The sequence below is a fragment of the Sceloporus undulatus genome, chromosome 4 (assembly GCF_019175285.1).
Source record: "Sceloporus undulatus isolate JIND9_A2432 ecotype Alabama chromosome 4, SceUnd_v1.1, whole genome shotgun sequence".
Classification (NCBI taxonomy): Eukaryota; Metazoa; Chordata; class Lepidosauria; order Squamata; family Phrynosomatidae; genus Sceloporus; species Sceloporus undulatus.
This window is the reverse complement of record NC_056525.1, coordinates 29,806,690-29,822,673: the sequence shown is the minus strand read 5'-3', so window position 1 is coordinate 29,822,673 and position 15,984 is coordinate 29,806,690. Positions and strand designations below refer to the sequence as shown.

The 15,984-nt window shown below is 38.9% G+C and overlaps 2 protein-coding genes across 13 annotated transcripts in view; one reads left to right on the top strand and one right to left on the bottom strand.

The window, feature by feature from the left end:
• NCOA3 (nuclear receptor coactivator 3) overlaps positions 1–15,984 on the top strand; it is a 1,019,275-nt gene that overhangs the window by 657,923 nt on the left and 345,368 nt on the right. The gene's annotated exons all lie outside the window — the stretch shown is intronic.
• Positions 1–15,984, bottom strand: part of ZMYND8 (zinc finger MYND-type containing 8) — a 122,295-nt gene that overhangs the window by 5,686 nt on the left and 100,625 nt on the right. For 10 of the 11 annotated variants that reach the window (XM_042465913.1, XM_042465917.1, XM_042465910.1 and 7 more), the window contains 6 exons: positions 14,746–14,936; positions 11,363–11,443; positions 8,363–8,441; positions 3,398–3,637; positions 3,120–3,277; positions 1,007–1,096 (listed from right to left, as the gene is read on the bottom strand). In XM_042465913.1, coding sequence (XP_042321847.1) covers positions 1,007–1,096; positions 3,120–3,277; positions 3,398–3,637; positions 8,363–8,441; positions 11,363–11,443; positions 14,746–14,936 — 839 coding nt within the window. The remainder of the gene's footprint in view (positions 1–1,006; positions 1,097–3,119; positions 3,278–3,397; positions 3,638–8,362; positions 8,442–11,362; positions 11,444–14,745; positions 14,937–15,984) is intronic. The other variant, XM_042465912.1, reaches the window with a different exon arrangement.

Below are 15,984 nucleotides of genomic sequence, written 5' to 3'. Positions count from 1 at the left end.
CTTTTTATTTATAGACCGCTATTCCATGATGATCATAGCGGTGTACAGTAAAAATTGTAATACAATATAAAATGCAAGGTGACAGTTAAAGGAGGGAGGGGCCTCTTCCTTCAGGCAGTCCCTGATGGAGCTGGGTCTGCCTGATCGCTCCCTCTGAGGCCGAGATGACAGTTAAGGAGGGAGGGGCCAAGGTACAAGGGTAGCCCCAAGTAGAGCGCATTACAGAAATCTAAACGAGAGATTACCAGTGTGTGTACCACCGTTTCAAGGTCCTTTTGGTCCAGGTAGGGGCGCAGTTGGTGTATCAACCAAAGTTGGTACCAAGCACTCCTGGCCATCGCACCTACTTGATATGACAGCTGTAGTGATGAGTCCAAGAGTACTCCCAAACTGCGAACTTCGTCCTTTAGGGGAAGTGTGACCCCATACAGGACTGGTTGACAAATCTCCCTCCCCAGACCTAGTGTACTTATCACAAGTACCTCCGTTTTCTCTTGATTCAACTTGAGTTTGTTTTGCCTCATCCAGCCCATTACTGATCAAAGACAGGCATCTAGAGGAGAGGTGCCATCCTTAGTCACTATAGTAGTCGGAGACATAGAGAAATAGATCTGGGTGTCATCAGGATTCTAATCACACCACGCCCATGTCTCCGGATGATTTGCCCAGCGGCTTCATGTAAATGTTAAACAGCATGGGGAAGCATTATACCTACAATGATGCTTATACAAAACACACCAGATGAAAGGATAACTGCATTCATTGAGGTGTAAATTGTTCTGGAAGCTACCTGAAAGCTTGTATAGCAATTTGATTACAGAAAGAAAATTTGAATCCATGTCTGGCCCTGCAATGGGAATGTACGGCAGAAAATGTATAACAAAATAAGGGATTTTGAACTGCAAACTGGGAATTTAAGTGACCAGTGAATTCATATCGTGATACAAAGGAAAATACCCACCCCCAATAGATAATGAGCTGTTTCAATGCCAAGAGTAGTACTTACAATTGTGGGTTGAGTAGTTGGTATATAGGTGGTGGTCTGCGGTACCTGGACAAGTTTTATAGGCTGGCTGCTTGTCACACCTGTTGCTATCTGCAGAGACAGCACAGGCAACCTCAGTGAAAGGTTTACATAAATGCCACCTATTGGTTATCATAGGCTTGGATCCAGACCTTGCCTTCCCTGAATGGAAGGGTTCTTTCCATCTGTGGAAGGCTTTTGATCAAGCAGAATATTCCTGGTGCTGGCAGAGGGGAAGTGGCAATATTCACCAACTGCATCCTCCTCCTGCAACACCCTACGCCCCCTAAAATGTGCCCTAAAAGCATGGGATATAGCACAAAGGGCTACAAAAAGGGGCAGGGGAATGAGCAAAAGCTGCTTTCATCCTTTCCCTTCACTCAGGGAGTGGTCTCAATGGTGGAAGCAAACTCTAGATCCAACCCACATAAATTTGTCAGATGCTTGGCCTTCGTTAAAAATTTGCATCTCAATGAATTCACAGGTTAGATCTTTATAAATAAAAGCAAAAGTCAAAATATGGATATGAGCAATGTATACAGCTTGATGTTTCAAAGAGGTATAACAATTACATGAAGGAAATCAGATTTTCAAATCCAAATAATCCATGGCAGAAACATTAGGTACATGATATTTTCTGTGTAAGTAATGCCAAATAAATGCAAGTAAAGCACTGACACAAACAGATTTATCTTTTCAAAATACATTTGTTATGTTCCCAATCAGTCACTGATCTCCTCGTAAGATACACCACCATTTTCAACATATTTCAAGCTAAACTCTTTGCATGAGCTTTTGTCAAACTCTCTTCTTTCTGCAGAACAGCAATATGAGGAACCAAGCTGGAACTGATATATCATAGAACCAGAGAAAGCTACTATCTTAATTAAGTAGATAGGCCTGTGACGGATTTTTCCCCCCCATATGGTAGCTGTTTTTCCCCCATATGGTAGCTGTTTTAATGTAATTTTGGCTGCTGAATTAACCAACAAAATAAAAATACCACACATAGTTCTTTCACAAACTGTGAATTCTTTTAATGCTTTTGAACTCATTTTTGTGTTTCATATCAGTGAATTAAAAGTGTTCTGAAAGTCTATTGGAAGGCTTTAACCCCTTTCTTACTCTTTGCAGGTGACCTCTTCACAGGATCATTTCATTCAGTCACATATTACAACACAGAAACATTAAAGCAAGTTGTGTAAGAACTGTACACGATGGAGCAAATCTGATGTCATTTTTGGATTTCTATTGGCAAATTCCTATAAAACCAGCATACATTTTTAAAAAGCTTTTATGACCCTCAATTCTGCAAGCCTGTTTTATAGATTCTAAAAATGTTTCAGCAAAGGAAAGATAAAATATAACCAATAGTCTGACCCGTATAATCCTGAGGACTATTAATAAACATATCTTTTATACCTAGCTTGCCATCTTGCAGGCATGCTAGGTGTTATGCTAATTTAACCTTGGTATATTTTATAGGAATTGTAACCAGGCTAATGTTATGATGCTAATGTGTTATAATTATGGTAGGTATAATGAACAAAATATATTGTGGAAAATAATCTAAGTAATGGTTGCAAATTTGGTTTTAGGGCAAATGGAAAAAGATTTGTGTATCTGGAAATAACACTCTACATAGTGTATATAATTTGCATATGACAGAGCAGCTGTTGGCTGATGTGCCACAGCAGGCATTTTGGCTCAAAGCAAAGGTACCCCAAAACTATATAAAATTCCATGACAAAAGAAGGAGCAGCAAACATAAATGTATGGCAGCCAGGAGACACTTTGTAGCCCACTGACTCTACTATGGATGGAAACAACAATGAAAATGGAAGTGATGGGTGGGCGGGGGGGGGGGGGGAGTGGGCGCCACAATAATGGCCTGGGAGGTTATGATTCCAATGTGTGTTAAGAAATAATTCTGCAAGGATTAGAAGAAAATTGTTCAAAATGATCTTTCTTAGCAAACCTCAGAAAAGCTAAACAGAAATAATGCAGTGCTTTGCAGAACCTTGCAAAATTACCTCAAAAAAAAAAAAGGCTGCAAAAAATGGAAAGAAAGGAAAGGGGGAAAAGGGGAACTTACTGTAACACTCTCCTTGCTCTTTTCAACACTAGCCTCTTTTTCTTTTGGAGTACTGGCTGTTTCCGTAGGTGCAGGCTGTGCACTGGAAGTAGGTTGGGATGATTTGGTTAATGTTTCTGTGCTAATTTCTGTATCTGTTTCTTGCTGTGTTGCAGTGGCTATAATGAAAACAAATAGAATTCAAATACAATAATAACTTTAAGTGCTTGCCAGGCTATGTTCAGTTATGAATAGGTTGACAGGTAAGTAGTTTAACTGTAAGAGCAGTAGCTGATTACCTGACTGTGTGCAGGACTTCATATGTTCTGGCCAGTGAGCTTGCTGGCAAGGGTAATCACAGTAGCTGGTGTTCCAACAACAATAGAAGATGGCCTCTTTTTTGCAGTTGGCACACCACTGCTTTTTCTTGGTTTCATCCACAGCCTGCTGCTTTTCTATTTCAAGCTGCTTCTTCACTTCTGCAATTAAGCGATCTCTTTCCTGTTCTAAACTCTGCCGCATTTCAGCCATTGTGAGTTCTAGATAACAAATGGACAACATATCATAAACAAGTCCAAATGGTGAAGTACTGACTATCAATCAGAAATTAATAACTCGGTTAAGGAAGATGTGAGGAGGATCCTTAATATTTAAATTAACTTATTATAAATGAGAATTTAATTATCAGCAGAATGATGGAATTATTTTAAGACAGGTGTGGAGACACAGGAAATAAAGAATGTTGAGAATAGCCAATGGGAGTGAAGCTAGAAGCAGTGGGGGTTGGTCCCAGGAGTGGGTATAAATAGAGAAGTGGAGCCTTGTGTTAGAGAAGTGCGTCACTGTACCCTGCCATGTGTTAGAGGAGTGTGTCATCGTACCCTGCGGGGTTATTTGCTGAGAAGGCTGAGGGAGACTGCTATGAGGTACAGAAGGGGTTTAGTTATTCAAGAGGAGTCCAGAGTTAAAGTGTATGTGTTAATATCCTGCGGGATGTGTGTGTGTGTGTATCAATAGCAATAACAAGTACAGTACATTTCTATACCGCTTATCAGTGCACTTAAGCATTCCCTAAGTGGTTTACAAAGTGTAAGCTAATTGCCCCCAACAATCTGGGTGCTCATTTTAGTGACCTATGGGTGGATGCCAGTCTGAGTCGAGCTTGAGTTCCTGGGCTGGTACTGAACTCGCAACCTTATGGTTTGTGAGTAGGTGGCTGCAGTACAGCCATTTAACCACTGCACCATCAGGGCTCTCTCTCTCTCTCTCTCTATCTATCTATCTATCTATATATATATATATATCGATCACTAGGAAGGAGGAGGAATAGCACTATATGTCAGAGATATTTACACCAGTGAAGAGATCCTGGACATCAATCATGGAAGCCAGGTGGAGAGCATCTGGATAAGAATCAAAGGGCAGGGAAACAAGAAGGATGTTACGGTGGGAGTCTACTACAGACCCCCAAGTCAGACTGAGGAATTGGATGATGCCTTTCTAGAACAGATGACCAGACACTCAGAAAGGAGAGATGTAGTAGTGATGGGCGACTTCAACTATCCTGATATTTGCTGGAAGTCAAACTCAGCAAAATCCTCAAGGTCTAACAAATTCCTCACTTGCCTGGAAGACAATTTCATGGTCCAAAAGGTGGAAGAGGCAACAAGGGGGTCAGCTATTTTAGATCTGATCCTAACCAATAAGGATGACTTGGTTAATGGGGTGCAAGTGGTGGGATCATTAGGTGGAAGTGACCATGTTCTCCTGGAGTTTGTAATACAGTGGAAAGGAGAAGCCAGGCATATTCAGACACGCATCCTAGACTTTAGGAGAGCGGATTTCAGTAAACTTAGAGAAGTATTCAGGGCAATTCCATGGTCAGAAATACTAAAAGATAAAGGAGTTCAGGACGGATGGGACTTTCTCAAAAGGGAGATACTGAAGGCACAATTTCAAACAGTTCCAGTGAGAAAGAAAAACGGGAGGTGTCTCAAGAAACCAGGATGGATGACTAAGGAACTTTCAACCGAGCTAAGTTTGAAACAGAACATGTATAAGAAATGGAAAAAGGGGGAAATCACAAAAAAGGAATTCAAAGAAATAGCAGGCATGTGTAGGGGTAAAGTCAGAAAAGCTAAAGCGCAGAATGAACTCAGGCTTGCTAGAGAGGTTAAAAAGAATAAAAAGGGCTTTTTGGATATGTCCGCAGCAAAAGGAAGAAGAAGGAAATGGGAGGGCCTCTCCGTGGAAAAGATGGCAAAATGCTAACAGGGGACAGAGAAAAGGCAGAATTACTCAACACCTTCTTTGCCTCAGTCTTCTCAGAAAAGGAAAAGGGGCTCAACCTGAGGATAATGGAGCAGAGGACAGAATAGGGGAATTTCAGCACAGAATAAGTAAAGAGATAGAAGAGTAATACCTTGTTAATCTAAATGAATTTAAGTCTCCAGGACCAGATGAACTACATCCAAGGGTATTAAAAGAACTGGCAAATGTAATATCAGAGCCATTGGCAATAATCTTTGAAAACTAGTGGAAAATAGGAGAAATCCTAGCAGACTGGAGGAGGGCAAACATTGTTCCCATGTTCAAAAAGGGGGGGAAAGAGGATCCCAACAATTATCGTCCAGTTAGTCTGACATCAGTACTAGGAAAGATTCTGGAGCAGATCATTAAACAGAGAGTCTGTGAACATCTAGAAGGCAATGCCATAATCACAAAAAGTCAACATGGGTTTCAGAGAAACAAGTCATGCCAGACAAACCTAATCTCTTTCTTTGATAAAATTACCAGCTTGGTAGATGAAGGGAATGCTGTGGATATAGTATATCTTGATTTCAGTAAGGCCTTTGACAAGGTTCCCCATGACATTCTTGCAAACAAGCTTCTAAAATGTGGGCTAGACAAGGCAACTGTTACATGGATCTGTAATTGGTTGACCGGCCGAACCCAAAGGGTGCTCAACAATGGCTCCTTTTCATCCCGGAGAGAAGTGACCAGTGGGGTCCCACAGGGCTCTGTCCTGGGCCCAGTGCTATTCAACATCTTTATCAGTGACCTGGATGACAGAATTGGGAGCATACTTATCAAATTTGCAGATGACACCAAATTAGGGGGAATAGCTAATACCCCAGAGGACAGGATCAAGATTCAAAATGACCTGAATAGACTAGAAAGCTGGGCCAAAGCTAACAAAATGAAATTCAACACGGAGAAATGTAAGGTATTGCACTTAGGGCGGAAAAATAAAATGCACAGATATAGGATGGGTGACACCTGGCTGAATGAAACTACGTGTGAAAGGGATCTAGGAGTCCAAGTAGACCACAAGTTGAACATGAGGGAACAGTGTGATGCGGCAGCTAAAAAGGCCAATGCTATTTTAGGCTGCATCAATAGAAGTATAGTGTCTAGATCAAGAGAAGTAATAGTGCCACTGTATTCTGCTCTGGTCAGGCCCCACCTAGAATATTGTGTCCAGTTCTGGGCACCACAATTCAGAAAGGACATTGAGAAACTGGAGCGTGTCCAAAGGAGGGCGACAAAAATGGTGAAGGGTCTGGAAACCATGCCCTATGAGGAACGACTTAGGGAGCTGGGGATGTTTAGCCTGGAGAAAAGAAGGTTAAGAGGCGATATGATAGCCCTGTTTAAATATTTGAAAGGATGTCATGTTGAAGAGGGAGCAAGCTTGTTTTCTGCTGCTCCAGAAAACAGGACCCGGAACAATGGATGCAAGCTACAGGAAAAGAGATTCCACCTGAACATTAGGAGGAACTTCCTGACAGTAAGGGCTGTTCGACAGTGGAATGCACTTCCTCGGAAGGTGATAGAGTCTCCTTCCTTGGAGGTCTTTAAACAGAGACTGGATGGCCATCTGTCAGGGATGCTTTGATTTGGATTTCCTGCATGGCAGGGGGTTGGACTGGATGGCCCTAGTGGTCTCTTCCAACTCTACGATTCTATGATTCTATGAAGTGGTGGAGATTATTAAAGACATCTGGAGTGCAATCAAAACAAATATTAGGAAACCAAGGAAGTTCAGTTAGAGTGGATGTTGGCATAACAGATAATCAGAAGGATTAAGAGACGCAGAGACTAGATAAAGATTATGTTAGAACTAAGACTATAAGGGAAGGTTTATAAAGTAAAGTGAAAGAAACTGTTAAATTTTGTAACTACTGAAGCCATTTATACACGCTTGAATAATATCCTACAAGAAAGTTAATGTATTCAGCCATGCTTGTTACTAAAACTCTCTTCTTTGTTCCAACAAAGAGTTGCCTGAAGTGTGCTTACAGATAACATCATCCACACTACCAAACATAATTAAAATGCTACCAACAAGGGACATTATTTAGGACACTTAAGATGTGCAATTATCAATGGACAACTGGTGTCAAGCTGTTGAAATTTTAAAGCCCTAGAGTGCTGGCAGTTGAAGACAGTTCTAGTGTGGGAGTTATTTGTGAGAGACCTGACTATGAGGGTCTCCACACATACTGCCAGCTAGTGAGATAGTAGTAGCGGTCTCTACATAATTGGCATCACAGTGGCAGACAGCATAAATGGGTTTAAGCAATTTGGGGAGAAACATGTTGCCATCCCGTCACAGAATAGGTGACAGCTGGTGAGGAAGTTGGCAAGCCATCACAATGAGACTTATTCATTTGTGGAATGGAATAGTTAGTGAAAGTATTTTCTTTAAGGTTTTTTTTTTTAGTTTAATTAAAGGGTGTGTTTGCTATCTGCCTTAGTTTAGATTTGCACTTTGGAATAATAATACTTCATAAAAAGCTATGATGAAAACTTAGCCCTCTTTTATTGTTGAATATATACAAGTAAGAAGGCTGCTTTCTGAACTACCAAAAAAAAAATGCTTATGCTTGAGGTGCATTTATGACTTCTGATTGAAAAACTATGGCCCTTTATGTCCAAACTATAACTGAAATGAAGAGACAAATCTGACTATAAATCCAGTAATAATAAATTAACAATTTATTAAAAGAACATGGCATATGTATTCATTTTTTAAATAATAGCTGTTGATCACTGTAGTTCAGGAAATTACACTGAATTAGTTCAGTCATCATAATAAACTATCATTTATCAGATATAAATGCAAGCTATATTACATGATATTCCACCTTATTTTCTACTCTTTCACATGAGTATTGTTCTATCACAGCTGAAACTAGCATACTGCCATTGCCTTTGTAAATAAGCGACAACATAGTAATGTTGAACTGCATTTTTGATACCTAGATTGTGTTTCATTTCTGAGAGTTCTTGCTGATGTAACCACTGAAGTTTTTCTATTTCAATTCTCAAACGACGAATCTGAAATATAATTAAGACCATCACTGAGCCAAAGAACTCTTAACAAGGCATTAAAACAATTAAATCTGTATAAATTTGCACATGGTCACAACAACTGATGAGGATGAGAGTCCCTGAGGCTCAATACTGACAGACTAATGGTGGTTGGTTTTTCTGAATGGAAGAAGGGTATTCAACTAGTTCTAGTTGCACTCCTCACTGTTGCATTGACACACTCACTGTTTACAGGTTTCCCTAGATTCTTTACTATCCCCTTAAGGCACAAATGGCCTCAGAACCACAGTGTACCATTTATCAGCTTCAGCTGGTGAAACAAGTATGTCCTTATCTGGAAAGAGACAAGCTATCTTCAGTGGCCTATGGTCTGGTAACATCCAGGTCAGCTTACTGCAATGTACCTTTGAAGATGGTGTGGGGAACGAAACAGCTAGTGCAGACTGCAGCAGTCAGAATGAACACATGGACCAGAAGGTCTGACTATGTAACACATAACTGGCCAGCTGGATAGGTTTTGATGCCTAATCCAATATGCTGGTTTTATCTGATTTTAGGCACAGTGGACCCTTGTTACACACTGGGGTTTGGTTCCAAGATCTCCCATGGATAACAAAATCTGTGGATGCTCAAGTCCCATTATATATAATGAAATAGCAAAATGGTGTCCCTTATAAAAAATGGAAAATCAAGGTTTGATATATGAAATTTATACTTTTAACATTTTCAAACCGTGGATGCTTGAATCCGTGTAGAAGAAGAGCCGACTGCATTAACCTAAAGAATTATATACAGCTTATGCAGGACTCCAATATTCACCAGAACACCTCTCCAATGATGAACTTGCCTGTCCCCTGAGATTATTATTATTATCATGTTGGGGATGCTTTGATTGTGAGTTCTGGCATGGCAGGAGATTGGACTGGATGTCCCTTGTAGTCTCTTCCAACTCTATGATTCTATGATAATTATCTGAACAAAACAAATTTTAACAGGCTTTCTTTGTCTTTGTGCCACAGCAATCCATACAAAAAACAACAACATCCCATCTTCTGTGTGAGAAAGGGAGGAATGCCAATTCTATAGAGACGATTGGACCTATGAATTTGCAAGCACTTATCATTACAAGCAGCAGTTGTATAACCTACAGCTCAAATAATCACAGAATACTTTTTAATTGATCAAGTTAACCAATTAACTTGGGGATTTTGAGGGTTAATCACTGTGGCCAAAGAAATAACTGGGGGGGGGGGGGGGAGAGCACAGACTTGATTTAAATTTACTTTGTTTTAAATCAAGTTTCCAAAAATATGGCTGGTATGACCTTATTTACATAGTTGTTTTTAGCTAACTATTGAAGGAATCAAAAGGAGCACAGAGGATTTATATTAAAATCTAATAAACTTCAAATGGTGATCAGAAACAATGTACAAAGGGGTGAACAGTGGACTCTTGTACCAAAGTACAATTGCTAATCCCAACTACAGCAGACCTACTGAATTAATGTTCCAAGCATTGATTACCATTCAGTAACTGATTCAATTCAATATTCTAGCTGAGGCTAGCAATTACAGCTAGGCCCTGGTATGTCTAACAAAGTGGTTAGTTTGGGACAGCTGGTAATCTGAGCACTCACACAACCTGCCAACCGATTTATTTTGATATTCACTTTAGTTTTAAAAATCAGCAGAATTCATACTAAATGGAGTGCTTTTCCCCTTTAAAGATATTAGGAAATATTTAAATAAATATAAGAGGGAATGACACATGTCTAGCAGAATTAAAAAGAGTTCTCTACACCAAAAATGTTTCAATTCCGCCTGTCCTGCCTCTTCAAAACTGCATTCATCTTAAAGTATGTGAGTCAGAATTGAAATTACATCACAAAATTTAATACTGGATACATGAACAGGTTGCTTCAACGTACTAAGCATAATTCAGCAACTGATTTAATGTTCTATTATTATTTATGAATTTTAAATTTCTGTTGTTTTATAGTATAAATTATCCAGAGACTTTTTTGATATAGGGTAGCTTATAACTGTGTTGTATCAGAGGAAGGCAATGGCAAAACACCTTTGAGTATTCCTTCCTTAAGAGAACCCTACAAAATTAATGGGGTTACCATAAGTGAAAGCAGTTGAAGGCACATAAGCACACACAACTGTTTAGAATTGCAATTTGGGAAGGGCAGATTTTTATAGAAAAACAACTTTGCTATTTTATAAAAAGATATTAAGGTTTTTTTGTTCATCTTTTAACCATAATTTACTCACATAATTTTGAATGAAACAGGCATCATTTATCTTGTGCTTTCCCCTTCTTTAAGTGGGATGGAAATGAAATAATTACAAGTGAGGATGAGCAGCAGAAGAGAAAAAATGAGAAATAAAGTCTCCTATATCCCCTTAACCACCTTCCTGTTGCTCATGCTCTCTTGTAAATAGCACCTCTCAACAGAAGGACAAATTTAACGTACTTACTACAAATATGAGGGGACAGCATTGTATACTGAATCACTGAAACTTGAACAGGATCTAGGTTACTTTTTTATAAATAAGCTCTAGAAGGATTTACCAAAATTTACTAAATTTAGTAAATAAGCTCTAAATGGAATCTAGTTTAGAATCAGGAGTACTGAAAAAGAATTCTGGAAACTAGGTTGTCATGCATTTCAGGAAGTAGTGCTACTATGTTGACATCTTTGGCAAAGTAGTACATATTCAGCAAGAGAACCCTAGTTAAATTGCAACTTCAATCTGCCTTTCCTTTCCCACCCAACCCATCATTTTCACAATATGTGATGTAAGATCAGGCAAAGAGTCAAGGACTCTGCAGCATACTTAAAAAGTAGATTTCTGTGTATATTTAAAATATTTTGTTTTTTAAAAAAGAAAGGTGAGCTGCTGATGGCAAGAGATACTAACCTCAGCAATTGTGCTTCCAGTGGTATTTTTTGAAAGATCATTGTATATCTCAGTCATTGTTCCTTTTATGGCATCCATCATCTGTTAAAAGAAGTTTATTAAGAAATTAAAAGTGGCCTTGCTTTTAATATGTCTTTATTATGAAGAAGTTTCTTAATTTTTGCTTACACCAAGCATAATAAAAAGGACTGACATATTTTTCTTTGAGTTTGTAAATTTCATACTAATAATTCGCTATTAGATACAATTACAAAAGTAACCCAGCAAATAATGCTGCATCTCACATTATGTTGGCAGCTACAACTCCTCTGCTCCACACACTATGGATGGAATCGAATAGCCCAACGGGAACTGTTGTGTACAGAAAATATAGGCTAAACTCTTCTCAGAAGCCTGCTCCTAATCTCATCATGAGTAAAGACTCAGGAATCAAGTGACAAGTAAAGATGCCCTCAGAACCAGTATAAAATATGCATTAATGTGTATCTCTTATTTACAGTTTGGAATTGTGTGCCTCAGTGAACTGTTTAGGTTACAAGCAGCATGGAAAACCATTATAAAATATGTTTTAGCTTTGTGTTCAGTCATTTGGCTGTTCAGACATGTGGTGATGTTATGGCTTATTGTTCAACCTGGAATCTATATGTTCTCTCCATGTGGTGTTAAATTATAATGTTACTATGTACTTGTATTACAACTGAGCAGTTAAATCAGATTTCTATGTTGGATCAAATAATGCCCTTTTGGCATTACTATACCAGTCAACCATCAAAATGGTAACCAAACCCTGAAGTTATTTTCTTGCATACGTCAGACAGCAAAAATTATCCTGAAGAACAGTTTACATTTATTTTTAAAAGTCTGAATTAGAGCACTCTGGGAATCTGCCCCAGCATTTACCATGCCAAATATTAAGAAAAGATCAACCATGAAATGGTAGCAAAATGGACTGAACCCTCTACAGAACTGAGAGGAGGTGGGGGTGGGAACCCAAGTATGCCTCTAAACGTTTACTAATTTTTGACCTTTTGCAAGGTATCCATACATTTATAACAGGGAAATGACAAAAGACAGCCCAATGACTTTCACCACCTTATGCTAAACAGAAAAACATTAAGGCTAACCTGGACAATAACAGTTGCTTTTTGGAGGACACATTTCTTCCACTTTTTATGTCATAGCAGAACTATATATCTGTATCTATAGCTATACATTTACTGTTGATTAAGATTGCATTTAGAACTCTGCCTAAATCTATAGTTTAATTAAGAAAACTATTTAGTGAAATCCACAATTACATCAATAGGATATGGAATCCCTTACTGAAATAGAAACAATAGAGGGGATATCAACTCATATTGCAAACAGTTTAAATTGCTTATTTCATCAATTAGCAACAATAAAGATCTATGATACATAACTTACACTTTTAAAATTAAACACATGAGAACAAAGGGAGTGCCCTTTATTTCATGATTTTAACATGCAAACAAAAGTAGGAATTTGTTATAAATGATACACTAGCTGTAACATGTGAGAAGCCCTCTCTAGGGAGCATAAGGGCATTTTAACACATTTTTGTCTCCACTTCTGATCCAGGAGAGGCCTTTTTTTAATTACAGGAAGTGACCTGGAAATCACTTCCAGTTCATTTCCAATATACACACTAATATTTGGGGGCAATACATGTTTTTGATTGCTGCTGCAGCATGGGACCCACATGTAGCTCATGGGTTGCACTTTGCTCATGTGTGATGTACAGTGTCAAGTACAATTACAGGAGTTGACACTATTTTCCCCCTAATACCAATGGCAGTAAATTTAATATTAATCTGGGACAGCATTTACATTCCATGTCTCTCTTCCATACACAAATTGTGTAGAAAGCATTTGCTGGGAAGAATGTGATATGTACTCAATTGTTAGTCCCAACCATCTGGGAATAATACTAGGTAACTGCTAACCAAAGTTCACTGACACTTTGCATGTACAAACTGTTGGCCCACTATCTCTCTTTCCTCATCCATCCAGGTTCACAAATCTATTTGGAAACCACATTTAGTGACAAAACACCTTGGCAAATAAATCAATAGATGGAAGCATTTGCCAGATTCTGATGAGTTCGCCCAAATAAGATTGACTCACCATCTCTGCTGCTACTTATTTGTCCAACTCAAGTATCTCCTGAATATAAAAGGAAATGCAGCTCTCAGTAGGCCTCTTTCTTGACTGACACTGTAAAGATGATGTGAAAAAGCAACTATTGCTACCTTTCTACAAGATCCATCTCTCCCAGGAAGTGCTGGGTTTAAAACTACTGTTTGATATCACTGCCTATTTTTCTATGAAGTGGGTAATACTCAGCCTTATGCTATCTAAATATTTTCCCTATTCCAGAAGATCTGGTTGGTTCCTCCTCACTCTCCATTTGAATCCCTCCCTTTATCCTCCATCTTGAGGGAGAGAGAGGCGGGCTAGCTCCACCAGGCTTGCCTGGAAGAAGACAAGCCCTCCCTTCATCCTCCATCTTGAGGGAGAGAGAGGCAGGCTAGCTCCACCAAGCCTGCCTGGAAGAAGAAAAGCCCTCCCTTCATCTTCCATCTTGAGGGAGAGAGGCAGGCTAGGTCCAACAGGCCTGTCTGGAAGAAGATGAGCCCTCCCTCTGGTCCATCTGCCTTGGTCCAGGCCTCAGAGGGAGAGAAGAATGCTGGACCTGATCCCCTCCCCCCTCACCATTCCTTCACCTTTTGTGTCATGTCTTTTAGATTGTAAGCCTGAGGGCAGGGAATCGTCTATTATCCCCTCTGTTGTAAACCGCTCGGATTCCCAGTGATTGGGTGGTATATAAATAAAACCTATTATTATTATTATTATTAAAGCAACCTTTTCCATGAAACTTTTGGTTTAGTCCACTTATATCCAACAGGAACGATTGGAGTAATCACTCATTTTGTTTCACAAATATTACTCTAGTGAACTGTGTACATGAATAATACTAAACAAATAGAATTATATGTAGCTATTGCTATGTCGAAAAATAATTAAACACCTAATAAAATTGAGATGTACAAACATATATCCAAAAATATCAGGAAGGTTAAATATAAACACATATGGGTAAGCTGTTTTAATTTTTCTTCCACCCAAACCTCAGTCATCTGTTTTTGGAAATCAGGGGCAGGAAAAGTTTAACTGCTTCTAGCTACACAGTAGCAGCCAGTTTAAAATATTGCTGTAAATGTTCTTCGATGTGCTCAAAGTTTACTCCTATCTATGTGAAAGCATGAGAATAGCCACTTAAAAGAGTAACATGTGCTTTGCACGTTAGCAAATGAATTAGCTTTAAAAATTTGTAAGAAAAGTCTTGCTTTCTTTAAACTTACTTTACTAGTATACTTTGCAATATCTGCAGCCACATCTGCTGAAGCTGTTGCTATTGGCAAGTCTGTATTAACTGAAGATGAAAGCGTACTTGCTGATCCAGAACTGGTTACTATAGAAACAGGTTGAGTGCTTGTAACCAAGGTGATGGTAGATGTGGAAGTACTCTGAGTAATTTCCTTTTGCTGCACAGCTAGGGATGCAAAACAAATCCAAGGTGAGACACTATATACAGTATGCAATACATTTGAAAAATCAAAAACAAGTGAACTAAATTACTCAGTAATCTTTCAGTTCAAATCTAAACATCTGCATTTTATGTCATGATAACACTCCTTGAAATGGTGACATAACATGCTTTGTGACATGATGCAGCCACAGCTGTTCACGTATTGTGGAGCATAAAGACTTTGTTGTTGTATTGTTGCTGCATGCTTTCAAGTCATTTCTGACCTACGGTGACCCTGTCATAGGCTTTTCTTAGCATGATTTGTTCAGAGCGGTTTTTGCCTTTCCCTTCCTATGAGGCTGAGAGAATGTGACTTGCCCAAGGTCACAAAGTGGGTTTTTCTGGCCAAATGGGGATTCAACACCTGATCTAAAGAGTTATAGCCCAGTACTCAAACCACTACAACATGCTTATAAGCCCATGTGTTGTAGTCATTTGAGTGCTGGACTACAACTCTGAGGATCATTGTTTGAATCCCCACCCAGCAAAGGAAATATACTAACTGCCTCAGAATATATATTGCCAAGAAAACCCCATGGCAGGTTCACCTTAGGGTTGCTAAATGACTTGGCACACAACAGTAAATTTAAGAAGTGCAATAATTTGCACATGCTGTTTACCAACCATTGTAAAATTCTTCTTAAAATCTATAGAAGCATAGCATGAGATTACTAGAGCCAAATGTTTACAGTCTGTAACATTTTAGTATGCAGCAGACTTAGATTAGTCTTTCACCCCCCTCCAAACCCTTAATCAATACTTTGCAAGGGAAAAATATACTTAGGAGCATCTTTGTCACATCTAGACTGATGGTAACCAATGTCAGTGCCAACAGTCCACTTCTAATTTTTATGACTAATGTTGTGACCAATTATGCTATATACCTACATTCTGATGCAAGACATGGTACTCTCTATAAGTATTAACTATCACAACTTTGATCATATTAATTACCATGACATCCACATAATGTGCACTTTCACAAATTTATGAATGAACAAATAACCACTGA